The 27,096-nt window shown below is 37.3% G+C and overlaps 2 protein-coding genes and 1 long non-coding RNA gene across 9 annotated transcripts in view; 1 reads left to right on the top strand and 2 right to left on the bottom strand.

Annotated features, from left to right (window-relative positions):
* LOC122531077 overlaps nucleotides 1-19,574 on the bottom strand; it is a 69,142-nt gene extending 49,568 nt beyond the window's left edge. For 5 of the 6 annotated variants that reach the window (XM_043658654.1, XM_043658659.1, XM_043658656.1 and 2 more), the window contains exons 1-8: nucleotides 8,648-8,865; nucleotides 7,507-7,746; nucleotides 6,404-6,531; nucleotides 5,013-5,655; nucleotides 3,515-4,355; nucleotides 3,312-3,392; nucleotides 2,906-3,111; nucleotides 2,167-2,402 (exon numbers count right to left, since the gene is read on the bottom strand). In XM_043658654.1, the coding sequence (XP_043514589.1) occupies nucleotides 2,167-2,402; nucleotides 2,906-3,111; nucleotides 3,312-3,392; nucleotides 3,515-4,355; nucleotides 5,013-5,655; nucleotides 6,404-6,531; nucleotides 7,507-7,746; nucleotides 8,648-8,850 (2,578 nt within the window). In that variant the 5' untranslated portion in view covers nucleotides 8,851-8,865. Of the gene's footprint in view, nucleotides 1-2,166; nucleotides 2,403-2,905; nucleotides 3,112-3,311; nucleotides 3,393-3,514; nucleotides 4,356-5,012; nucleotides 5,656-6,403; nucleotides 6,532-7,506; nucleotides 7,747-8,647; nucleotides 8,866-19,139 lie in introns of those variants that run through there. The other variant, XM_043658658.1, reaches the window with a different exon arrangement.
* On the top strand, nucleotides 12,753-15,000 carry LOC122531086. Its single transcript, XR_006307190.1, has 2 exons — nucleotides 12,753-14,559; nucleotides 14,744-15,000. It is a non-coding gene; the product is annotated as an uncharacterized LOC122531086 (long non-coding RNA).
* A 1,432-nt stretch (nucleotides 19,575-21,006) lies between the features above and the next one.
* Nucleotides 21,007-26,070, bottom strand: LOC122531081 (dnaJ homolog subfamily C member 8). Of its 2 annotated transcripts, XM_043658668.1 has the most exons (7): nucleotides 25,934-26,070; nucleotides 25,424-25,582; nucleotides 25,281-25,347; nucleotides 25,125-25,219; nucleotides 24,920-25,059; nucleotides 24,746-24,831; nucleotides 21,007-21,240 (listed from the first exon to the last, which is right to left on the bottom strand). In XM_043658668.1, the coding sequence occupies exons 1-7, from the start codon at nucleotides 26,009-26,011 to the stop codon at nucleotides 21,236-21,238; spliced, it is 630 nt and encodes a 209-aa protein (XP_043514603.1). In that variant the 5' UTR covers nucleotides 26,012-26,070; the 3' UTR covers nucleotides 21,007-21,235. The 2 variants fall into 2 exon arrangements, with proteins under 2 accessions (XP_043514603.1, XP_043514602.1); XM_043658667.1 differs by lacking the exon at nucleotides 21,007-21,240 and having other exon boundaries at nucleotides 24,535-24,831; nucleotides 25,934-26,069.
* Between the last annotated feature and the right edge of the window lie 1,026 nt (nucleotides 26,071-27,096).

Below are 27,096 nucleotides of genomic sequence, written 5' to 3'. Positions count from 1 at the left end.
GTATTTACGCGCGTTAGTTCACGAGGATCGTAAAACATGGTTTCGAAGCCACCGAGATATAATGTTTCTACTTTCGTTAAAATTCCTATCCTATTCCGGCCGATCTAGGCGTCGGTTATCTTTTACACGATCGTGATTCATTGAAAGTGCGTTATAATATCACGGACTTGGCCACGTATTCGCGAATACAATCCGTTCCACTTCGGCCAACATATTCGGCCATAACGAAACAAAAGGATCAAAGTTTCATTTATATTCACGTTTCGTCCATGTACTATGTGTCCTGCACGATATACAATCGTATACACTATCGTTCATAAGTATCTTGACACTTTGGTCAATTTTCAATGACAGTATTCGAATTTGTATTATCAATTATACAATTTACCAAATTACCATATTTTTATAGGATCTATTAAAGGACGTAGCAATCCGAGTTGGGCATTATTAGAATAAAATTTTATTCGAATAACATTTCGAATAAATTCTTCGAATAAAATTTTATTCGAATAACATTTCGAATAAATTCTTCGAATAAAATTTTATTCGTATAATATTTCGAATAAATTCTTCGAATAAAATTTTAGTCGAATAACATTTCGAATGAATTCTTCGAATAAAATTTTAGTCGAATAACATTTTATTCGAAGAATTTATTCGAATAATCCAACTGTGGCTGCAGAGAAGAGATCGCGAAGCCGTTTCTTGTGAAACCTCGAAATAATTAATTCGGCCACATTGAACTCCGTATAACGAATAAAGTCATTTTCGAATAATCTTTGTTCGTAATAATAAAATCGAATAATCTTTCTTTGTAATAATAAAATCGTTATTCGTAAATAACGAATAATTTTTCCTCGAATAAAATCGTTATTCGCAAATAACGAATAGTTTTTCGTTGAATAAAATCGAAAAAAAGTTATTCGTTATTTACGAATAAATTTGACAGATTTATTCGTTATTCGTTGTTCGAATAATAAAGTGCCCAACTCTGGTAGCTCAATTATTTGTTTATGTAAATTTCTAATTTCATTTATTTCTAATTTACCATATATGATGAAAACGCCATACAATTGTTAAACATTCTCACGACAGGTAACTGTTATGTCATCTGCATTTAAATGCGATCAAATTTTGACGAAAATCGACATTGAATTTAACTTCTTCTATAAATAAATACACTGTGTAATTTATTAAACGTCAATTATTACATAATTAATCTTGTAATCACGGATATTTCTGAAATGTTCAAAATACACCCCGAAAATCAAATAAAAATATAATGGATATATAATATAATATAATAATAAATATATATATTATAATATAATATAATAATAAATATATATATTATAATATAATATAATAATAAATATATAAATATAATAAAAATATAACTGCTAACACAGAATTAATTCACAGTAACTGCGTTCTGAAATTGCTTCTCTTCACCTCTAAAAGAAAAAATGCGACTCACACATCTCCCCTCTGAATCCTTCAATTAGAATCAAAAATAATCTGAAATACTTTCCTCCGGATACTTTTGAACACTGGTGTACGCAAAACACTCGAATGCGGGGAAAAACGGGCACGAAAGGGAAATGTTGCTACGATAATTAGTAAGTCCACGACTATTAGTTATGGCTGTGCCTCCTATAAGTATAAACATGAACGAACCTACGCCGATCCTACGTTCAATTATCAATCGCGTTTCTCGCGTTTTATTTCTCTGATTTATACCGACTCCGTAACGAATCGTCACGATCTATGAAATCGAAGGGAAATTCGGCGAATCGCGGGTCTAATTTCGATTTATGCTGTTCGATAAACGCTGCTTGCGAGAAAATGGCGTGCTCTTTAAATTCAAAGAACAGCTCTTTTCGATTATTATGCAGTCGTAAATGGTTTCGCGGATCGTTTACGTTGCCTCAGAGATTTCATCGTTACTTTCGTTTGTTTCTCTCTTCAATGAGGTTCAGCTTGACGTGCATCGCGGGATAAATTTAAATTAGGCTAATAAGTAGTAAGACCGTTTTCGTGCGTATTTATAATAGTAATAATCCAGATCGGCGAAACTGCAGCATTTTTGCTTTAATTTCGAACGAGTTCCTTTTATTGTTGAGTAATAGCGAAAAGGGACGAATAATAGCAGGTTTGTTTGCATACCTTGAGCGTCAAATTGTCGCCTTCTACGAAGCATGCTTCTTCCCTGAGAGGAAACGGGACCTGTTCTTCCATGATTATCGTCGTGCGGCTCATCTTCACCTGCACTTGTCGCGCTATCACGTTGCACCACTTCATCACTTCCAATCGTCGACGGAACCGCGCTACTTCCGTTTCCACCGAAAAACTTCACCTTCCTAGCGAGCTCCACGTACCCATGAAGGCCAGTTTCACTCAGCCTAACGGAGGAAAATAAAAAAAGAAAGAAAAAAAAAAAAATGAAAAAACTAAAGTATCATAGAAAATTTAAAAAAAATATACAAAAGCGACCATTCTCGTCTTTGACGAGATAATTTTATAATTATTACAACTTCCAATAGTTTTCAATAAATGTAAAATTATGCATTACACTGTAGCTTTGTGAAAAATCATAAATTTCTATCAATTATAGTTTTGTTCCTTTGCAAAAAGAAAGATGAAGAAATTACTCGTACGAATGAATAATTCAAAGGCTGTGAGGAAATATCCTCGACTGAAACATCTGAAACTTCGAACGTATTCGAAGCTCCCTTCTTCCACTGATTCGATTTCTAATTCGTGTACGGCAGCAAACACTTCCGCGGCTACTTCCTAATGATTGATTATTCCGGTAGTAGTTGGCGATTCGAGGCACGTGTTACAATCGAACGTTGGTAAATTGAGTTTCGCGATTTAAGCGCCGCGTGATTCAAATTTCACACACCTCACGCTCTCGCTACCGCTACTCTCGTATCTGGCGCTGCTATTGGATTCCCTCCTGGTCCTCGTAATCGCGTCCCGTATTCTTTGCGATGCCGAGCACGAGTCACCCGTTTTCCGTGGAAGTGCTGGGGTTGGTTCGCTCTCGCTCTCCCTCGGGCTGTATCTCGACGATCTCGTGCTCAGCGGGCTCGCTTCCGGGGACAAATGCTGTAAGAAATTTAGCGTTGTCACTCCGTGTTTCTTTCAGCCTCATAAGTAATGCAAAAGTTGATGAAACATGTAGTAGTCGGTCTGAATTAAAAATATATCTTTCAAATGAAACCAATTCTACCTGCGAGTTAGACACTATGTGCATGTTTCGTTTCGAATGGTTGGAATAGAATTAAAAAAATAGTTGGAGAACTCACGCTGGAGCAGCGTTTATTCGGAGTGTCGTCAGGAGTGTCATCGGGATTGGAAAACTCCTCCTTTGAAAACTTCCGACGTACCTAGATCAAAAGCAAAAATCCTTCTTACTCTAATTATGTATATCTCGCAGACAAACAGAAGACTCTAATAATTCTCTTTAAAGTATAGAGCAAAGCTCAACAAAGAGTCACAAGTAACTAACCACTTGAAAATCATCGGATTTCCTGCCATGTCCAACATCTTTCCTCTCGTACGTTCCCAACGTGGCGACGTCGGCCTCCGAATTTTCAATGAGGCTCTCAGTGGTCTCTTTCATCGAGCCCCTGTCGTTCTTGTCGTTCTCCAGTGCCTCTCTCTCCTCGACCATCGAGTTCTCCTCTTTGTTCACCTCCAACGTGGCACGCGGTTTCTCCTCTTTCGCCTCCTTTTCTCCTTTCTTCACGCCCTCTTGCTCTTCCAGCAGCTTCTCGTCGGTGACGACCACGTCGAGCATCGTCTGTTCGTTGGCCACCGTCTCGGCTCTCACTCTCTCACGCTGGCTCGCGCGTGGCCCTTCCTCGTCGTTCCTCGACGACTTGCCATCGAGGCTCTCTCTGCTGCTCTCTCTGCCCGGCGTCCTCGTCCTGCCTTGTTCGTGCACCGTCGACTTCGATTTCGACGTGGTCGAGACGCCCACGCGTTCCTCCGTCCTCTCCGGCTTCTCCTCTTTCCCGGCTTGCTTTCCTTTTGCAGCGACGGCCGCGCTATTCGCATTTGAATTCGCGCTCTCCCTACCCACGTCCTCGCGGCTGTTGTCCCGTCGGAATAGCCGAATGCCGTACTTCGAGTCCTCCTTGCCGGTCGATTGGCTCGACTGGAACGATCCTCGAGCCTCCTCCTTCGAGTCTCTTCGGTTAGACTTGGATACGCAACGGATATCGTCCTTGCTGTCCTGACGTTTCAGTCGGTCCTCCTTGTTCCTTGGAGACAGTAGCTTGGGGATCAGGCTCGGCAAGCTTATGTCCTCGCGACTTCGCCGCAGGTCGTCGGTGCTTCCTCGATATCTGTGAGAAATATAAACAGCAGTTAGTCGGAGCATCTGTTGAATTACTCCTTATTCGGTCTTATTCCAGCCTAGTGCTAGAATGTGGATGTTGGCGCAATATCATACAATTAAAGAAACGGAGGGGGCTAAGTAAGTAGAAAATTTATATATAGGTTACAACAAGCATGTGCTTTTGAATAGCGCATTCCTTTGCGATTTCACAAATATGCACAGGAAATTATTACAAAGGAATAATTTGACGTGCAAGAGTCACGTGAGTGAAATAATCAGTATATACAAATAAAATAATTTATATGGTTCTTCTAATGCAAATATATCGAATGTAAAGGCAATAAATGGAAATACTATACAAAAACGTGGTAAACCTTGATAACTTAGTTCAATCATAAATACACGTATATTTTAAGTAGAATAATGCAAATGGCACCACAATGCAAGTCATCGCCATCGTTTCAAAACGACAGAGTGCCAACTAAGCAGGCGTCGGTATCGCGAACGAATGCACATTTTCGTTTTAACAGTTCGCAACTTTGCTTCGATTCTTATTTCATTCGATGACACGATTCCTCGAAAACGAGGATCCAATCAAGTCAAACGCGAAACACTAAATTTCGACCGCGCGCAGTCGAAAGTTGGATTAAAGATCTGCGAATACCTTTGAGGGATGAGGGAACGTTTCGGTGATTCCTGCGGGCTTCTGATGTCCTCGAATTCCTTGGAGCTTCTACGAAATATCGGGATGTTCGACTTTCTTTCCCCATGTTTGATCGACAGGCTCGATTTGATCTCCGGCGAAATAAATTTCGACAGTATCCTCGGTGGCTTTATCAACGAAATTCTTGGCGTGCTTTGCTCCTGACTGCTTGTCGTCTCGTCTTGTTCGTCGATCTTCGTCTTATTGCCAGCGGGCCGATCGTTCTTCTTCGTTTTTACGGCATCCGACGATGGCACCTCCTCCTCCTGTTTATTAGAAAGCTTCTCTATTCGTTTGGCGTTCGTTCGTTCGTTGGCGATCGAATCGACTCGCGGCGTGAATTTCTCGAGATGAATCGACTCGCTCCTCGCTATCGTATCTTCGCATGGATCGCCTTTCGTGGAACTGTTACACTCGTCGAGCTGTTCGATCGCCCCCACGGCAACTGGTGCCTTCCGATCGGAATTCGACGTTTCTCCGTCAATGGACCTCGCGGTTTCGTTCTTGTTAACGATTTCCCAGTACTCTTGATGACGAGACGGCAGGCTCCGATACAGCCGCAACTCTGGCGATTTCCTCGCCGCTGACCAACGCGTGGGTGGACCTGTAATACAGAAGCGTGTATCGATAATTCAATAAAAGCGAGACTCTTGTTTTCGCGTGGAACACTGATAGAAGCGATTTCGATTCAAATACGTTCAAGTTTATTACAGTTTAATTGCTTGGTACGTTCAAGTTTACTAGTTTAGCAACTGGATTTATTATAGCAATTTCCAGCTTAATTCTGGTATTTATTACAATATATATTTATTACAATATATTTATTACAATATAATATATATTTATTACAATATATACATTTATTATAATTGCTCTACCACAAATTTTATTTTTTTCCAAAAAAGTTTCTTTCTCTTGTTCTTATTCTTTAAATTTAAATATTATTATATATATTTTAATATATTAATACATTAAATATTATTATTTATTATTATAATCATTATATTTTAATATTATTATTATTATATATAATTTTCCGAAAGACCAAGTAATTAATTTAATTGATTCGAAATTATTCGCTACTATATATAGATAAGTTCACATGTTACGCAACTACTGTTTTACAATGTTCTATGAGCACGTTGCATTGAAAGGCTCATTAAGAGTAATTAATGTGAAAATAAGAAGATAATATTGGAAGTGATTATACTAAATATTGATAATCATTTAAATAAGGTATATTATTACCAATCTATATGCATTGACGTAATAGTCATAATTATTACAAAGTATCGAACAGGAAATTGAAGTTACAAATGCAACATATAGGAAACGAAAAATATTAAACATACCGTTGATTGTCCAAGCTCGCCGGATGCTGCGTTTCAACAATTCCACGGGAGATGCTGCTTTCCCATTTATAGATCCTTTACACGTTGAATTTTCGTAGGTCCATTTCTCGGTAACAACGTGCAATTCCCTAAAGAAATGCAATTACAAAATTACAATCTATAATAAAATACCAAATTTATACCAGAAAAATATCAACAAAGATATTTAATCCTTTTAATATCAATACTGACCATGTCAAGAAATCTACAATCTATAATAAAATCTATAATAATCTTGCAATCTATAATAAAATACCAAATTTATACCAGAAAAATATCAACAAAGATACTTAATCCTTTTAATATCAACACTGACCATATCAAGAAATCCACAATCTATAATAAAATACCAATCTATAATAATCTTACAATCTATAATAAAATACCAAATTTATACCAGAAAAATATCAACAAAGATACTTAATTCTTTTAATATCAATACTGACCATGTCAAGAAATCTACAATCTATAATAAAATACCAATCTATAATAATCTTGCAATCTATAATAAAATACCAAATTTACACCAGAAAAATATCAACAAAGATACTTAATTCTTTTAATATCAACACTGACAATGTCAAGAAATCTACAATCTATAATAAAATCTATAATAATCTTGCGATCTATAATAAAATACCAAATTTATACCAGAAAAATATCAACAAAGATACTTAATCCTTTTAATATCAACATTGACCATGTCAATTATCAAATTTTTGCACAATGTATCTAATATAACGAAACTGCGGATATTTTATGCAAATTCGCATTTACGAGATACATAACTTACGGATATAAAATTGTTTCACTTACTTTCATGTGCATTTGCAACACAGACTATAACGAACGGATTACCTTTAATTAACATTGTACTGCTATATTAAATTAACTCACTCACTTGGCAGAGAGGAAAGAAATAGATGAGCAATCTCGCGAAATCGAAAAGCACGAAGAATAAGGGAAATGTCGGGGAGAGAATCTCGGCAAGAGAGTCGAGAGGAGAACGAGGCGAGCCACGCAAGAAGGAAACGGCGTAACAACACAATGGAAGGATTACTCACGCGATCCTGTAGCAAATGTTACAGATCCATTCGACGTCTTTGTTATCGGTAGGGCTCCTGACCTCGATACGGCACTGTCTGCAAACTCGGTGCCTGCAGCGTGTACACGGAGCACCGGTGTTGTAAAATCTACCAAACGGTGCACCGCATCTGGCGCATTTACGTCCTTGGTACGATAGTTCACCCGACGCCTTCAAAAGTCCCCTCCTACGGAGGTATTGCAGATCAGCCTTCAGTCTTCTGTAAAACGTACAGTTCCTTTGCGTTACCCTCCTGAATACACCTTCCTGCCGTCTACTCGCGATACCATCGCACTCGCAACTCAGTAACAGCGGACGAGAATCGTACAAAAATCGGACGAAAATGTTTTTCACTTCACGGACGATGTTTAAAAGAATCTGAAGAATTTCAAAGGACGAGCAAAATGAGATACTGAAGAAGTAAACGCAAGTGAATTGGTTGAAATTCGTTGAAATATCACTTTTGCACACCTTTGTAGATTCTTGAATGACAGAAGAAAAACAAGCAGGTACAATGTTCAGCGTTTGACATTTCATTTTATTTCACTTGTGATTTTTTACTGAAATCGTCTTCGTTATTTTCTGTTCTTCGAACTCTACCATTCCACTTATTAAAAGTGTTTATTTATTAAAATAATCACATCAGAGTCGCTTTTCATTAATTATCCTCTCTTAATTTTTTCCAGGAACATTCTACCAACTTTTTTGCCTCTGTGCGAACGACATTCGATCGAATTCGCGTTATTAATTTCAAACTAGCTTCGTGTACTCGCTTTTCAAGGAAATATTACAATTGAACCTGATAAATCACTCATATTATTACAACTGATCTGAAATAAAGAAAAAAGAATAAACTCCAAACCTTTATGCATTTATGAAAAGCTCAAAGGTATCGAACGAAAGAAATCTAGATTCCATTTCTTTCGCTGTAGAATTCATAAAAAAATATATATAAATTTGCATGAATGTCCACGCAAATAGTCTACTATTTTTGCGAGTCTCCAGCGTTTATTCTGCTCTGTTGGCTGATCGACGCGGCACAATCGTTAGATTACTCATTGAACGGTAAAAACGAACGAGTTATGACTGCATACGCCAGAGTATAATGCTACAGTACTCACGCAACGAACGCAACGAACGCACGTGATGTATCCCTGTGGAAAGCAACGACCGTTCTACGGTGAATCGTAAACCCCGTAGAAACACGCGTCACCACGGTTCGAATCTCCGTCAGAACCAGGGAACGGCCTTCGCTAAAATTGACGTTAGACGAAGGAGAAGCGTGCAAAGTGAAATACGTGTCGAATATATCGAGAAGCTGCATTGGCGCTTAATTAATCGCTGCGCTTATTGTATAACGCTTAATTATAACTCGGCGAACGTCATTGATAAGTTTATTGCTGTTAAAATAGAGCTACGTGTACAAGAGGTTTACAGAGATGAATATATTCATTATTTTTCTAAATAAACAATTTTAACGAAACACTCGAATGTGTTCCTGCAGGCGCTTAAAATTCATTTACCATTTCCCGTCGAAATTTTGAATAGCGATCTGATTTGATGATCTATTTGTCACGTGTTTAAATTTTTCTTACTTTTTCACACTCTACGTTCATGCAAAAAAAAAAAAAAAAAAAGGAAAGAAACTTCGAGTAAAAATAAAACACAATTTTCTTTCAAATTCAGAGACTGGCTGAGGAAATTATCGAGATTCATTTGTACGTGCGCGAATAAAAATTTATGATAAAAAAATTCTCCGCGAAATTCGCGCACAGATTAATTTCACTTTTTCATCTGAACCTTTGCACAATAACCTTTGCACCACCTCTAATACATCTCAAACGTCTTCTCTCCTCGAGTAAAATTGCGAAGAAGCACGAAAGACCGCGACGCGTTAAAAAAAGAAAAAAAAAATAATCGGGAAGAACGAAATTTTCTCCGACTTTGTGGCCGGATGACAGTAATTCACGATCGGTCGCGCAGTTGCCGCGCATCTATGCCCCTTTCGTTATAAAAAAAGAATCGGCTGTCCACGCAAAAGAAAGATTGCTACATCTTTCTGGTTGGTGCCAACCAGCTGCGTTAGTGTACCTCGTAGGTGTTCCACCGGGTATATATCTCGTTTCCATTCCCGTCGCACAATGATAAAGCATATTAACGCAACATACTGTACGATGCAATCGACACGACCGAATAACAATGAACGATATTTCCTATGGCTTTTAGATATCCCGATCCAGTACCTCGAATACCTTTCTCTCGTCCCTTTCTGTCTCTCTTCTCTCCAGTCGAATTCTGCTTGCTTGTAGTATCGAAACGAGAATAAACATTCAAACGCTCGTAGATACGTTTTATGGATATATTATACGCGTCATGGGGAATACATTGAAAGTTTATGGATCGTAATGAGACGCGATTCATAACGTTGGGGATACATCTGTAAATGTGTGTGTAAAAGTTATTCGAGATATTCGCAGAGTTAATTAATAGATCTCATATTTAACATTTATTACACGCTCAAGTTGCTTACTCACGCTGTATATTAATTTTTAAATAACCATGCGTTTGCGATATGGATGTCTCTCTGTGATTTTCTACATACGTGTTCAGATCGATTTCAAATTTACATCGACACGACGCGACTGCACTGCAGCGTTAATGAACATTTTAAAACGTTTCGCAAGAGTTGTCTGTAGCAACGTGTTTCTATGCTCGCTTTCTTCAATTTCATCTAAAGCACACTATCGTTTACTATCGTGTATTTAAATTTCATTTTTCCGGGTGTACGTTTAATCCGTTCAAGTATATTTCGAGATGCACGCGTGCCAGGTGAAGCGAATGCAAAACAAAAGTAGCTTCCTTTCAGTTCCTTTCATTGGTTTTTTTCATTTGTATATATACCGTTAGCCTACATACCTTTAACCTCCATCCCGTGGAGAACATACACTCATAGTTCTCGGAGCAAACATTTACTCTTATATCGTTAGAATGTAGAAAGCAAATGTTTAGAATATGTACAACAGTATAACAGTAATTTGTTATATCATATCGTCCTGGCGTTATTTTCGTTGCACTTGAAATCAATGAAATCAAGCAATTTTGATTGATCCCTCAAGAAGTTGGTTTATAAATTGTAAAAAATTCGTTTTTGTTACAGCGTAAATTCAACGAACAAAAACAAATATTTTCGTATACTTGAAACCAGCATTCGCGTAGCCAGTTGTGTCTAAGATAGAAAAACATCTGGTCAGCGGAAGACGAAAGTCGTAGTAGTAGAAGCAAACCCATAAAGAATCATTGCGTACCAATCCCACGCATCCGCCTTAAGGGCACTAAAAGCTGCGCAGATTCACGTATTAATTTCGAAATTTTATCTTCGACGGTCTCGATAAAGTCACGCGAATTATTTGACCAATCGCGGTTATTTAAAAATTTTCATTATTTTAATAGAATTCGTTGAAATATTCCTTTTGTGAAATTAATACCAAGTACACTTATTTGTTACTAAGACTGAAATTTATTTATTTTTTTTTTTTGGCTATTAAATTAGAAAATAATTTCGTTTCATTTTTTATACCTTTGGCAGGATCTATTTTATTTGCTGCTAAAACTATCCCGAGTAGAATGACGATTGCGAAGGCAAAATCGAGATTCGAGTGAATGAAAATGGGCTTTGTGGGAAAGAACCAACAATCTTGAGGAAATACGTGATCACAATTGCAACAGTATGAAAGATAATGCGAATGGCTGATTTGCATACAAAATTGGAGACTTTCGATGCAGTGGAATCCTAACCTGTGAATTAACGTCTTTCGCGGCGAACAGCCTGGAAACAGAGTGAGCGATGAAGCTGGTTTGAACAGCTTCATCTTTGAGGATAGATTGCACCGGGATAAAGTTGCTGTTGCTATCCTGCTGCTCGAGAGAAATAATTAGCGTATGATCGTGATACTATCGCGTGACCAGAATCTACCGATTTTGTACTTGGTCATTTCATTAGTGGAACGTTCTTCTTTGACAAGTTAAAATTTTCAGCGATCAATGTAATTGATGTGAAGCAATAAATGGATTTCCTGTCGAAATTTTCTTCGACACGACAATGCTTTAACCGAACTTATTTTTCATTCCAGGCATAGATAAAAAGCGTGACGGACGTTAGTAAGAAATGTTCATAAGTGTTTCTGTTATCACATATTCGTCACTCAGGCACGTTAGTCCTCCACGGTGGAAGAACGTTCGAGGCACAATCAAACGACGTTCCATTCGTTCAAACGGGACTCTAAAACAGCTGTAATTTGCACTAAACATAACTCGTCACACATTATGCGTCACACTACAGACTTACCAAGATCCGACAAGCGCGTCACTCTTCCTTCAATATCGGCAAAACACGAAAAACAACCACGACACTGCACGGCAATCGACCCGTCGATACGTCCCAACGGAACTCCACAAATTCTTTGTAAAATCGCCGGTCAAGTAAACGTGCGATTAAACAAAGACAAAGGTGATGGACGACGTGTCGGTTCTCTGGCCGAGTAAGATCGGCTTTCACTCGATCTCGAATCGCGTCAAAAAACACGCGAAAGAAGCAAGGCTCTCCTCGCCTTGGACACCTACGCGTCCCTCGGAGATCCGACCGGTCGAAGAATCACGATCCTACGTTGACCGCAGCATCCGGCCGAGCGAAACACGGCCGCTAGACTGGAGATCGGCGTCGAGTCACCGATGTTCGTTCGCACAATAAAACGAGCCGACCGCGGTGCAAGCTGGTGTCACTTTCCGCGACCATTACCCGAGCGAGATATTAAGGGCGCACGCAGCTGCTGCTGTTGTCCTGCCGTGGCCGCCGCTCGTCGTCCGTCCACTTCCGCTTCGGCCACGGAGATCGAGGAACGCGGCGGCTGTGATCACAGGTCTCCGGTTCCACGTCCGGTCTGTGGAGCGCTCGAGAGACTCGAGAGCCGGTGCACAACACGAAGCCAGTGACAGCACAAACGAAGGAACGTTGCACAGCCGGAGGTAAGGTAACGTGGTGTGCTCACTTACCTGGACCGTCGCGCAGCCGCTTTAGGTCCTCGGTGAACCGAGCGATGGAGAAGCGACCGGCGAAGCGACCAATCGGCGCTCCTTATCGCCGACGCGGCGTAGGTGTGCGTGTTTCGATACACATATACACACCGGGCAGATCGGCGGCGGGTGTCGTATCGGCGGGTTGTTGTTTAGGTATCGGCGCGCGGCGTGTGCGGGTTTTGCGGCTTTTGCCGCGCGGCTCGATCGAGGGAACACCGCGAACTTCGGCTGCTCGCGAGACCGAGCGCGGAGAGATCGCGCGGTCCCTTCGGTACGTTTCGCTTCGCTTCGGTTACCCTCGGTTCCCTTTTGCTCCAGCTCCAGCTACCAGCGCGCGAGCGGGGGCGTGACTCCGCGTACATTAGACGACAGTAACGCTCTGTCCGCCGATGTCAACGACTGTGGCCTCTATCTCTAGATTTCCCTTCGTACGAGACACTTCTCACTCAGGTCAGAGCGCAAGTCGCGCACTTTTTTTGAAAGATTCAAATTTGTCGCGAGCCAATTTCACATGGTCAGGACCATTTTTCTTATTTGGCTTAAATGGATTGGGTGTGCACGTTGAGAAAGATTCAAGCGCCGGAAGGCAAAAGGCAGAGGATTTTCAGTATCCTTGAAATAAATGACAACGAGAAAATACTAGACAGGACGGCTGAAGCAAGATGGACGACACGGTTTTCCTGAAAGTTGATTTTGAAACGGGATTTCGTGAAAGAAGGATGAAAAATTTGATAGAAAGGCGTCGAACGATTATAGAAAATGGAGGACGACAAACGTGATTAATCGACATCAGACACAGTGGCTTGTTTGAGTTATGAGACGAGTTGTTCATGTTTTCTAGGCAATTTTTCTAACAACGAAATAAAATTGGTTGAAATTTCGAATCCCGTTGAAACAGCAATTGTGAAAGTGTGCTGCCTGCCTGCAGCATGTTCCAATATTAATCACACGTTATTGGTATAACGATTATTTTTGCGGAAGATAGGCCGACGCATGCTTTATCTTCTTTTCTCCGCTGGACTCGTCGAACTGGATTTCACGTTCCGTGATTCATTAGCAGTAAAGTTGCATCAAGCATAAACGCTTCATGACATTACTCCCTTACACAGACATTTTCCTCGTCGTGTTCACAGTGAATCACATCATCGGTAATTTTTCCACTATCGATAGCCTCACGCAAAACCTCGTGATCTCATTTTGAAGCACCAGCTTCCGCCAGAAATGGAGGATCTTGAATGATCTCCACGCGAAAATAAATCAACTGCTTTAAATCTGTTGATTATTTTAATTTTATTTATTGCACGTTATTATTTTTTGCTCATTTCATTGCACTCAGCAAATTTCGTTTTAAAAAAAAATTTATCTTGTTAAATTTCTTCCGTCGCGATCGATGAAGGAACATTTCCTTTCTTTTTTCATCAATAACGATTACGCATTGTTCGCGCGAGATTTCAAGTAAAATATTGCGCGATTTCACGCAAAGAATTAATGTCCGCAGGCTGTCAGGTACCTACAGATTTATGCCTGCAATGACACAGCTTTGCATGGTGGGTGATTGTTCTCAGTAATAAATCAATTTTACATTATGCCTATATACGAACGGCCGTCGTATTAACCACTGATAATTAAATTCGTTAACGCGTGTAACGTCAGATTCTAATCTGCGATCGAGACCGCGTAATTGTATCAATGGGTTAGCGTCTCTCGTGAATTTATATCGAGCTAATCTTCTGATAATCTGTACGAAAATTATACACAAGAAAGTAGATAAATAAATTCTTGCAAAATTCTTGGCGATTAAAAACAATACGTAGGAATGTTTACATTTCATTTCGTTCATTTCAATTCATGACGACATTCACTTGACGAATTGATGGAGTGGTAATAACAGAAACGAGCTAACGACTTCAAGGAAACTAATCGTCGCTTTTAGCGGCGATAATAACCATAAAATAGACTCGTAAGTGGCGTCGTTGTTAAGGGATGATAAAAGTTCTTATTAGTGATATTTCGGCGGATTGGTCAACCGATTTGCTAAATTTATCAACAAGCAAACACACGAGGATAATAATGGCAATGATTCTCGTTTAGATGAGGGTTGTATTGCACAAGTACGCGTCTAATCACGATAATACCATTTACAGATACTACCAGGAAGAGTGGCCCTGCCGCGATTTCCCGTAAATGGCGTACCTTCGGCAGGAAACGGGTTATCCAGTTATCCGTTCTAGTACATGAAGATAACCTATTACGTCGACTTTTGTGAACGCAGTTCATCCGTTATGTGTATCTCAGTGCATCGAGTCGGACGCCTCTGCCAAAAATTTTCACTCCTCTAGACTGGATTAGATGAAATCGAATGGTTCCAAGCTTGTTGAAAATAAAAAAAGTGCACTATTAAGTTATTGTTTTACAAACTTCATTTTATTGTATTGCAATTCTGTATGTAAATACGTATGTCGTTTCTATTACGGTGAAACGAGAAGAAATTCACTTGCAAATTTTAATATTCAGGTATAATAATAATAATTTACATCTTCTTGCATCTCTCCTCAATGAATATAATTTCTCCTTCTTCTGGGAATCTCTAGAAACGAAAGATGCAGTTTCAAACTTTGCCTCTTATCGTATTAACAACAATAAGAAGTTAAAAAGTTTCGGACGATAGTCAAGATGCGTCGATTTGTATCCTAATTGGTGCATTGTTCTGTTACAAACGATAATGTTAATTGCCTATAAAAAAAAAACAGTACTCCGTTAGACAGCGATATTCTCGATATTCTCCGTGACTGCCGTATTAAACTGCCGTTTTCTCTGTTATTAATAAACTGCACATTTAAAATTCAATGTTTCTTCTCATGCTTTCACGACACGGATCCTGATCGATCGCACGATCCCTTTCAACGCGCTGGAAAACTATAGACATACCGATCGATGACAAGTTTTTAAATTATATTAGCGCGGAAAGTAGAGCGGAAACGCGGGGAACCGTGTCTACGTTCAGAGCGTACGCCGGCGATTGCCGGCTCTGTCATCAAGACTTCACGCAAGAGAGAACAATAGCTTTCCCCGCGGTGGTTAATGCAATTAATTATTAGACACATGATAAAAGACGACTCGTATTATAACGTATACCCCTCCTCTATTATTCCCATCAATTTTTCATTCCGGCTGCTGACTCATAAAACACGAAAGCACCGCCGCACCGCGTCGGCGATTTCTTCGCGTAGCTCGGTTATATTCTTTTGTACTCTGTGATACCTCTGTCTGATATGTAAATGAAAATCCAGTCCATTACACGGGCAATTTCACTTGCACCTTATAACCGCCGCGTCGGATTAGAATCCCGGCTCGAACGTGCAAAACAAAATCGAATTAGTATGCGGATAGTTTTCCTTACCACCAGTGTTACGCAACATATGCGACTATAGTAACTCGAGTATATCTGAATATTTATCACGGAAAATAACGTTTTTGTGTACACACCGTGTATCTGTCGAATTGAACGTTTCGGAGTTTCGTTAGCGTTGTAATGAGAGCGACCACTGTTTGCAATTGTGTTTGCAATCAATCCGAAAGTGTATTTGTTATAAGCAAATATAAGTTTAGTGAAAAATTAGTATAGAGTGTGAGCAGTCATCTTAAACAAGTGTTACAGATGATTGGAGTTATAGTTGTAGACATTGGAGTTAGGAGATAAGTGATAAATATCTATAGATAATATAGATAATATACATGCTTAAACTGAACTAACTATATTTAAACTAAAGCTTCTATATATACTATCTGATTTATTCCAAATTTTGTCAATAGAATCGTGATAATCTAGCCTTGTTACAGTACCAACAAAATTTCAAAATGTGTCACATCACATCCGCAATTATATAAACAAGATTCCTCTAGGAATATTCACTATTCTAAACAACCACGTTTTATATACGTATTACGTTTATATTATTATTACACGATTTATTATTAGATTCACATTTGAATGAGAGATAAACAGAAATGTGAGATAAACAGACATAAAAGAGCGTTAATGATGTTTGTAAAAAAAGAATGTAAATATCAAAGATACGTAGTAGCACGTTGTGACACTCTCGCGGAAAGGATAAAAAAATAACACATATTCCCCGTTTTTTATTATCATCTCGGTAAATGTATGTATACTACGGGTCACAGGGAATTGCAACGGCAATCACCGTATGTACTATAGATACATACGGGCGCCGGAAGTCCCGTTAGTCAACCTTAAGGTTTAAGGTTCGTTTCTCCGAGTACTGTGTAAGCTGCTCCGTAGGTAATAATCGAATTTGTTAATAAAATATTGTCACCATAATTGGCTGTAATTTAAGTCAATTAGAAGGTGGATAAATTTAAGAACTACCTCGATAAACTTCCATGAAAATGTTGCTAGACTATTCATTAATGCTGCTGGTTTTATCGTCAGAAGCTGTCGATATTTACGTATCGATAATTTTCAGTGAAAGTCGTATCGAACCTGAACTGGTTTCGATAATGTCCTCTAATATTAATATTAACTCGATAAGCCACAGAGAAATTCTAACTTTTCCATCGTTTTAAGAAAGAATTGAACAGAACTTTCGAACGAATATTACAATTATCATTATAAAATATTTATTTATTTTTTCCTTCAAATTCAAGAAAATTCATTTTAAATCGAACAAACTGTGTTTCTTCACTTAACCAGGCTATTCTTTAAGCAGAAATTTTTATAATTAAAAGACTCAAGATCAAAAGAAAAAAAAATCAATTTCGATTACTCCTCGTAAATATATAAGTGAAAGAACACGTAAAAAGATGTAGTGTTGTTAGATAAAAATTATATTATAAGTAACGAGTCAACTCTGGTTTCTCCCCCGATTAATAAACTGAATTCAAACCAGACAACATTTCGCGCGTTCGAGCTACCATCCGGTTATGACCGCGAGAATGTCAATTAAAAATACATTCACCTGGGAATTTTCGTGCCCGTTTTATTTATTTAGAAACTTGGACCGACATATGTCGGACACGATATATGTATACATATAAATATCACGAGTTCCTCATGGCTCCGTGTGAAAGCGCCATTCCACTCGACTCTGTCTGCTACGACATACAGAAAGACGAGACTCTCGTTCGCACGGGGGGTCACAGCTAGCCCTGAGGGAGCAGTCATTGACATTGAGAGAAAGAGAGAGAGAGAGAGAGAGGGACCGTCGAGAAACGTGACTAATATGATGGTGCTACCTCTATATGGCAGCTTTTCGTATTTTCTATTCACCGAAAACCACCTGTAGAATCGCTGATCGCCAGGTCGATCAGTTTAAGCCGAACAGATAAATCAAATATTTCTGGTCCATTGGTCGATTGGACGTTCGAGTTTATGCAGCTCTGTCTGTTAAACGAAGTAAGCACTTTTGTTCGTGAAAAATAAAATGGAGTGGAAAGGTACGACCAAAGCATGCGAACGATTATGGCAGTAACTGCAACACCAGGTAAATTATACGGTGGTACAGCATTAAAAGATACACGCACATTATCTCAACATTTGTCTAATTATACGCTCGTTGGCGCCAGAAAGGTTTTGCTGGTAAAAAAATGCAATTACACTGTCTTTCAGACTTTGTAATTCGTACGTTCGTTGCGAAAAAATTGTCGACATCATGGTCACATTATTGTCGTATTGTGAGGAAATATGAAATACGAATGTTTCTTCAACGAAATGTACACCTTTTGAATAGAGAGAAAAAAATATATATATATGACAATTTGTATTTTTAATTCATCGATGCAATTATGTGCTCAGATTATTCTGAATATATTCGAAACAGAACGGCGATCCATCGCGTTTTAATTTGTGTGGTTGGTATAGAAATTCTGGATAGTGCTAAAACAGGTTTCTCGCAAACATCTTACTCTCGACGATTTAGTATTCGACAGTCGCTCTGCTGGCTCGTATTCGTCGAGGTTTATTGCCTCGAGCAGCGTAGAAAGTATAACGCAAACCCCTCTGATAAACCGTAAACGGTCGTGAGATATAAAAGTAAGCAAATAAGATCGAGCGATTCGTCCTCGAAACATGTTCATCTAGATATGTGTATTTGATTGTAACGTTCCACGTAACAGAAATGAAAAATACATGTGAAAAATGCGAGCACGATGTATAGATTTCACATGAAAATCTAAACGTCCACGGAACCGCGCGTAAAAACACCTAACTAAATGACATTCCAGCACGACGATTCGACATGCTGGACTATAACGACCGATCCACTCCTCGAACTTCCAGGATCACTTTTAAGAACGCACATCCAGTCGTGTAATAACGTAACTGAAAACTGTACGAAAACGTTTTTGTTGGATCTTCCAGAACAATCGTTCCTCCACGATTGACCGATTGATCACCGATTAAATTCCGATTCGAAATTTCCTCGACAAAATGATCGATCGAAGATCGTAGTGAAAGTCGAAGATTGAACGAAACCAATTGCAAATGGTAAAACATGCGACGAAAGAATATTGGTTGAACGTTACCCTTGTTCCTCTTCGGCAGTCGGCGGTCCCTGTTGCGCGATGCGAAACACGTCCGTCGTCGACATGGTTCTCCGTTGGCCAGCAGCACACCGTTGACACACGATCACGGGTCACATATCGACGCCACTTTCCTCCGATCATCCAACGTATCGAGGATACTTTCCTCGATTCGAATCCACGTAACGATGCCGCGCACTCGCTGCCGATCCACGTGTAAACGCGCGCTAGTCGTGCAAGTTAAGTACGTGTCCAGGTTGGCTGGCGCCCGTCAAGGCTAATACTGGTGCCGCGGTGTGCCGCGAGAATGGTGCGTGTTGGAGCCGATGTATGCAAGATCGGTAGCGCAACAGGTTGCGAGTCCACATAGATTTTCCACATTCCACGGTCGGGCCGGATCCGCCGTGGCTGTCGATCGTTCGTATCGATCGAAAAGCAGTGAAGAGCGACGCACGACAGCGACCAACTCACTGCAGTCTCGTGTAGTGTCGCGGCGAAGCGGTCACGCCGCACCTCTGCCTCTGTTGCCGCTCTGTTCTCTTCCTTCTACCTGTGCACGGCCACGCACACTATCATTTTTCATTTATCTGTGTGTACCGGTCGTCGTCGTTCGTATAGACGGTCGTTTGTCCGCGGACGAAACGCGTTCCTTCTACCTGAACGCACGCACACGCAGCTCTACTATCGCCGATGCTCTTCTACAGACGATATTAACCACTATACATCGCTATCTTTCGGCTACTCGTATACTTTCACATACACATACGGGTTTCCCCTCAGTCGCTGCGCTCCGATCGTCTACTTACATATACGGATGTTTATCTCTCGTTACGTTCCTCTGTGTGAACAGGTTCCTCGCGATTGTATACGTACGAATATACCGCGTTGTGACGCAAGTTGTGCTTGTGCTCCGCGATGAACACACGTGCCTTTCGTGTACGCACGCGTCACAGGTAGATGATATTCCTTTCATTTACATACTGTCCTAAGCGTATACGTTTATAACCGAACATCGGTGCTTACGTATTTGTATCTGTCTGTTTTCTTTCGCTTAGAGAATGCACGACCTCTTTCTTTTTGTCACGTTACTCGCCAAAATTTGTGTTAGTATGCTTCTTTCATATAACAATCTATGTACGGACGTACTTGGTTATAGTTTTTTTTTTTCTTTTTCGTGATCGCGTACTCCAAACGCATTTCTATCGTTGAGGACACACACCAACATCTGATCTTCATTTGTGTAATGGTTTACAAGCATAGACATTTGTGTTTCATTCGTGAAGCGGTCGTACAAATACGTCTTTCTACTTGGCTATGTGCGCAGAAATAACATTTCTTTGGATTGTGTGCGACAACGGCGCTTCAAAGATGAACGGTTTCCTTTCGTTCGTATATCGATCCTTATACATCGATATTTATCCTGGCTGGTTTGTATAAATGTATACGACACGTTCCCATCACCTGTGCACACATGCAACGGTAAAAACTTGCTTATTACGTACGTATACGGTGCTCTCTTGGAGCAATCGCATTTTCACCATGCGAATTTGACAAATCTTGCGTTATTTCGTATGTAACGTTAATAAAGTAAGTATTTTACACAGTTTGTGTATTTTGACAAAGAGAAATAAAATAAAGTATTATGCGATGGTAATATTGTTTGCGTAATTTCCTTTATGACGATTATATTTCACTTTCACCTTTCCAGAATATGCTTTGCTTCGCTTTTGCAATGCTGTCTTATTGTTAGTATTCTAAATTGTCATTGTTCCAAAATATTGAAAAGTTTAATGTAAGCACAGACATAGAAATATATCATTATCAATAAGTAATGTAAATAATTATAAACAAATCCATAATTAATTAAAAATTAATTTCAAACAAATTTATATTAAAGTTGGTATGAAAAAAAATTTGGCAATTACATGATAACTGAAGATGTTCGATGCTGTTCTGTTTTTCTTCGGTTTTGATTTCGTTCACTTCTATCACCATACTGCGAGTCATTGTTCTTCCGAAGGAGGAATTTCACTCTCCAAGTCATCAATCGCAAGTCGATCGATTGCACTGGTTGGCGTAAAGAGGAAATTTCTTAAGGATCAAACTGAAAATTTGAAAGGACAAGAATGCACTGTTACCTGTTGCGCATGGTGCGCGATTCGCATATACGTGTATAACTTTCGCACATGCGCAGTTTGCAAGTATAAAGTTAAATATTCATATTCGTCTGGTAAATGTTAAACAAATCAATATAATTTATTCACAGTAAATATTATAAAAATATCCTATTTTTACTGTAATCTTCCTGAAAGCACACGGAATTTGAACGATCATAGTAAACACTTGAATAGAAAACGCAAATGTTTAAAGAAAGTAAGCGTGTTTCTGACTTAAGAATTTTTTGTTTAGTTAAACTGTTTGGAATAAACGGTATTAATGAATCTATTTTACACTTTACACTTTTCAGTGTCGATAATAGCTTCAAAGATGTATTTTTCAAAGTGAAAATTTTCAAATTTTCTCTTTACTGAAGTGTTAATAAAAGTAATGAATTAATGTGCATAAAATGAAGTTTAAACAAATAAGATATGTTTCTATATGCATATAGTTTTAGTGAACATGATTATTCTATATGTGAGTCACGTACACACTCCGGATGGAAGCGTACAGTCACGTAAAATGCATTTGATCGTAAGTCATTGCTAGCGCAGCAGCTTCGAAAGACATTGCGGCGACAAAGTGTTTAGCAAATAAAAATAATAAACATTGCACATGAAAATTGTAATGTTGTATGATACTGCTACATTTATTCAAAAATGCCAATTTTATTCAACGTACGCATGCAAAGAGTAAAAGATACAAGACCATAGATAATCATTAGCATATTTAATACTATTAACAAAATTTTAATGAAATCAAATGATATTGTTAAGATTACTTACAATAGACATACTGGTGTTCTGTATTTCGTTCCTGCAGTTTCTTATTCTCGAAAATCTCTAATATACTAGTAGATGTTTATAAATACAAATAACTTGCCCTTCGTATTATATTCTTGCCAAATTATGATGCAAAACTGTAACTTAAAGAAAGATTCGCGTATATATGTAGTATAGTCTAATGGAAAAGTTGTTAAATATAAAACACGATTATATATAAAAATTGTAGAGTTTTCGTTCCTCGTTTCTCTAGTAATTACGAATGTAGAGTGCATAAAAAATTTGTACATTTACGTAAGTAAGTGAATCGAACACGAGTCGTTCGATTTTCGTACAATATGTCATCGTTTGCTCATTTTTAATTCCCTACTGGCATATCACATTATTCAGAATATATTTATCTAAATTTATTTCAGCAGTAAATTTTCGAATTAATTCAGTCACATAAATGTTAGCATGTTTTTCATACACCCTGAGTGGAGTTATTAAATTACGAATACTCGATATGTATCATATTTACATTTTATATCCCATGGACGTCATAATATACAAGACGAATACATTAATAACAAATGCTCGAACTAAATAAAGAACAATACAAATTATCATCGACGACTTATACTTTACCACTTGTACAAAAATGAATTTTTTATTGTGTTAAATAATACTATGATGTATCCATTGCATTTAAGAAAGTTAATTTTTCATACGACCCCGCCTAATACAGAATATGTATAATATCATTTGTCGCGGTACAATAAAATTCCTGTACATATAAATGAAAATCATGAATAGATATTTCTTTCTACCATTCACTATTGTACAAACATTATAAATAAATGAAGCAGCTTTCGTGTATTTTTTAATTGCTTGGTATTACGATGTATATAAATCGAAATTAATGAAGGTTATGGCATCATAGAGAATCCCAGAATATTACAAAAAAAAAAAAAGCAACGAAGGAAAGAATTAGAAATGTGTAAATGTTGTTTCGCGTTATACTCACTCACTCATTCGCCTTAATATCTTTGATAAAAATTTCATTTTGCCGTTTTTTACACACAAACACTTTCTCACATTCATCGGCACTTATACAGCATTGACTTTCATGTGTCAGTAAAACTATTCAAAGTGATCTGCAACGAGAAAGCTTACATACTTTAGAAATTTTTCTCCTTACAATATAATCTTACAAATTACAATTGGACCAAGTGTACACCACAATGTAATGTTCATTACGCGAGCTCGTATTGAAAACCGGAAGTTATGACTACATGGCCCGTCAAGCTAGCACTTCGATGAAACGTAAAATATTGTCGTAACACTTGTTTAGTGTTTTGCTAAGTTAAAATAACAACGATCCATTTTTATTTTCTTACTTTCAAGCGAAATATACGCTAAAATATTTTATGTTTACATAAAACATATGTATACATAAGTTCAACCGTAGCTGAAAGTGGCGGTTAAAAATTTTAGATGTTAATATGACTACTTCAGTATCATTACCAGTACAAAATACGATTGTTACTGTACGGACAAATTGTGATTTGAAAGTGGAAAAAGAAGTGAAAAAAAGTGAATAAAGAAAACAAGGAGCATAAAAAAATTCGCATTTCATCCGGATTATACGTACGTACAAAATACAAATGAAATATTTTGTCATAGTAATAATATAACGATTACATCACACAATGTTGCATAGCGATACTTTATACACAGAACATACATCTATACATATAATTGAATTTTTGTAACAATATATATATACAAACAGAGGTTATGTTCTGCAAAAAATATTCATCTTTAATTTTTATTTTTATTTTTACATCTTGTATTTCGAATTGTTTTGAAACTTTAAAATATAATAGTAATTATTAAATTTTCAATTATTGTTTTTATATATTATAAACTTTTTACAATAATTCATACAGATGTATAAAAAAGCAAGAACCATCGATTTAAATTTCGTTTAATAGACATTAGATAACTTAAGTATTGTCCTTTTTGTAAAGCATTGTGTCATGTGATTGTATATTTTAAAGATAAAAGTATGAGATATACGTATGTCATAAAATTGACATTTATTATCCAATGATGCAAAGTACAAATGTAATTGCTCCGTTCAATAATTTCATTAGACCAAAGTTTTATAGTAAAGATGAACTTTACTCGGGCCATGTAAATATATCACAACGTGCATACATACACATATACATTCAACAAACATACAAATTATTTGTGAGATACACATACTTCTCAATCATTCTCACACTTTGCTGCTCAATGTACTCATCACTCAGTTTACAACTCACTCTCTACTTTGACACCTGATTTTTATGCATTCTCAACTAGTTTTAAATAACGAATCTCAAATAAGAATAATTCAAATTAATTTTAATTAATTCAGTAATCCAAGGTCACATATTAAGAACAGACTATTTAAACTACTTTTTTTGCAAGAAATATGAAATGCTGTATCAAATAAAAAAATCTATATCAGGCGTCAGGAACAATTACTTAATTATCGTGATTCAGCTTTCGTTTTAGGAGGCCTGAAGGCCTTTAATTTTTTTGCTTTCTTTTGTTTTGTGGCACTAGCACCAGATTGGAAAGCTTTCCAACTATCAACTCTTGATTGTCGGGATTCTTCAAAATTTTTTTGCCACTCACGTTCTAATGCAGCTTGTGCCTCTGCAGACAGTTCTTCTTCTCGTTTCCTTTTACGTTGCTCTGCATCTCTAGTTGCTAATTCTCGTCTATAGAAAGAAAAAAAAAGAAAGAAATACAAATTATTAGCAGAAATAGAATCAATTTCATTAACTACTTCTTGTCATTTAAATTAACCTTCTTCTCTCCATATCAGCAAACAGTTTCATTGTCATAACCCAAACCGCATGTCTATAACCTTCTTCTGTTTCTTCTTCGAGAACATTTGCACTTTCTGTTTTTCCTTCTTTCTTCAATTTCTTCTTCTTCTCTACAATCTAACAAATTTATTTATTTACATATTATCACAAACAGGGAAAATTTACTTTTTCATTATTCATACCATATGATCAGTTCTAGCTTTTGCTTCTTCTATAACATCCATGCATTTAGCCCTGGTTTCTTCATTTTCCAGTGTTTTCCATGCTTTATTAACAACTATAACCAAAGGAGCAATTTTGAAAATCCATCAGTTCTTAAAGTAACAATAAATACATACTTTCAAATGCTTGCTGCGCACGTTCTGCATCATCTTGGTTTTTATCAGGATGCACGAGAATTGACATCTACAAAATAAGGATAATCTGCTCATGTATATTCTAAAACTTATACATTGATTAAAGACGAAAGGTGTTAACTTACGCGTCGATATTTTTTCTTGATTTCATCTATAGACGTGGATGGATCAATTTGTAACACTTCGAAAGGATTTAAATTAAAATACGACGATCCTGGCCGAAGTAGTCTATCGATTTGTTGCTTGGGAGTTAACACCGAATCTCTTTTTTCTATTTCTTTCACCTAAAGAAATGTAACATTTCGTATAGCACGAAATCACTATTTGTTTAGGGCGCGAATATATTCGTACAGGTTAGGCTTATTTATAACTCGAAAACTACTACTGAAACAGCAGTTCATCTTATGACGTTTTAACAAATATTACGTATCACTTGTCAAATAACGGAAAACTATACAATATACTGATGCTTCAAATTCGATTTATTATTATTGTTAAATGCATACATAGTGACGTTTGTTAACCCTTAAAGTAAGGTACAAGTGTTTACAGTTATATAACAAAAATTATATTGAAAACCAACTTCTACACGGATGAATGTTTTAATGATATGATGTCATTCGAAATTTACATACTTCGGAATAAAATTCATTGAATTCGTCTTCTTTCTTGGTTGGACTATCACTGGATAGATTCGAGTTGGTAGCAGCCATCTTGATTGTTACTAACTTCCATGCTATTAGTGGCGCCGCCTGTTAAGAGTTAATATTTCGGATGGATTTGATCCGATTTGCTTTGATCTGTTTGTAGAAACTGATACAAATAATTCGCCTTATCGTCAGAATTTTCGCAATACATAATAAGACTGATTGATAACTCAATTATTAAAATCAATTTTGTATAATTTCGCATTTGTATAAAACAAAAATTTCACGAAATTACGTAATTATATTTTATAATTAGAATGCGATTATTTATGTAACGCTATAAATTTTTATTAACAGAACTGAAGAAAATAAATATAGAATGGCATAATGAATCAACTTTGTCATAAATGGATTTGGAAAGTTGTCTGAAATGGGTTTGGAAAATTGAGTAAGGAAAGTCGTTTAAAATCTTATAGTATTTTATTAACAAAGCTTAACAACCAATAAACAAGTAAGGTTTTATAGCGGTAACAAAGATGTATTAGAGGGAAATGAAAATAGTACATTCAATATACACTATAGCATAAAATTCTGTTCAACTCAATGGACTAAGGTCTAATTTTTCAAAACTAATCTAGCATGTACACATAACTACTCGCTATTTTCCATCAGGAAACACAGAATGCATAAATAGGAAGGTGTAAACCCTATTATGACACTAGAACATCTAGCATACATTACATTTCGACTAATCTAGCATGATATCTAATGGCTAATCGTTTACTAATGAACACCAGTTCATAGATAAACGCATTACTTTAATGTTATCTATGAGGGCCAGTCTGTTTAAAGAACGCGATTACAAACACACACAGTTTCCTTGTAACATTTTCCTTGCTTATTAACATACATCACGTTCATCTGTTAACTAGTTACATGAATTGCAAACTAATAGTTTTACACATCGACATTACGTGACTCGTCGGCTATTTATTTATTTTTTTTTCTAAATCTACCTTCGAGAATCTTAACGTTCTCTGCTGCTTCAAAATAAACTTTATAAAATATATATTTAATACTAAAAAACAAATATATTTGTGTAATTAAATATATATTTATATAAAAATATACATAACTACATATTTAATTTT

The sequence above is a fragment of the Frieseomelitta varia genome, unplaced genomic scaffold, assembly GCF_011392965.1.
Source record: "Frieseomelitta varia isolate USP_RPSP 00005682 unplaced genomic scaffold, Fvar_1.2 scaffold_372, whole genome shotgun sequence".
Taxonomy (NCBI): domain Eukaryota; kingdom Metazoa; phylum Arthropoda; class Insecta; order Hymenoptera; family Apidae; genus Frieseomelitta; species Frieseomelitta varia.
Note: the sequence above shows the minus strand (reverse complement) of the source record. Positions and strands in the feature narration are given on the sequence as shown.

Excerpts from the sequence above, each read along its gene's own strand:
- LOC122531081 (XM_043658667.1), bottom strand. The coding sequence starts at position 26,011 with ATGGCTGCTACCAACTCGAATCTATCCAGTGATAGTCCAACCAAGAAA. Across the intron at positions 25,348-25,423 it reads TCAAGAAAAAATATCGACGC|ATGTCAATTCTCGTGCATCC; the intron begins GTAAGTTAACAC and ends CTTATTTTGTAG. Across the intron at positions 24,832-24,919 it reads GCTGATATGGAGAGAAGAAG|ACGAGAATTAGCAACTAGAG; the intron begins GTTAATTTAAAT and ends TTCTTTCTATAG.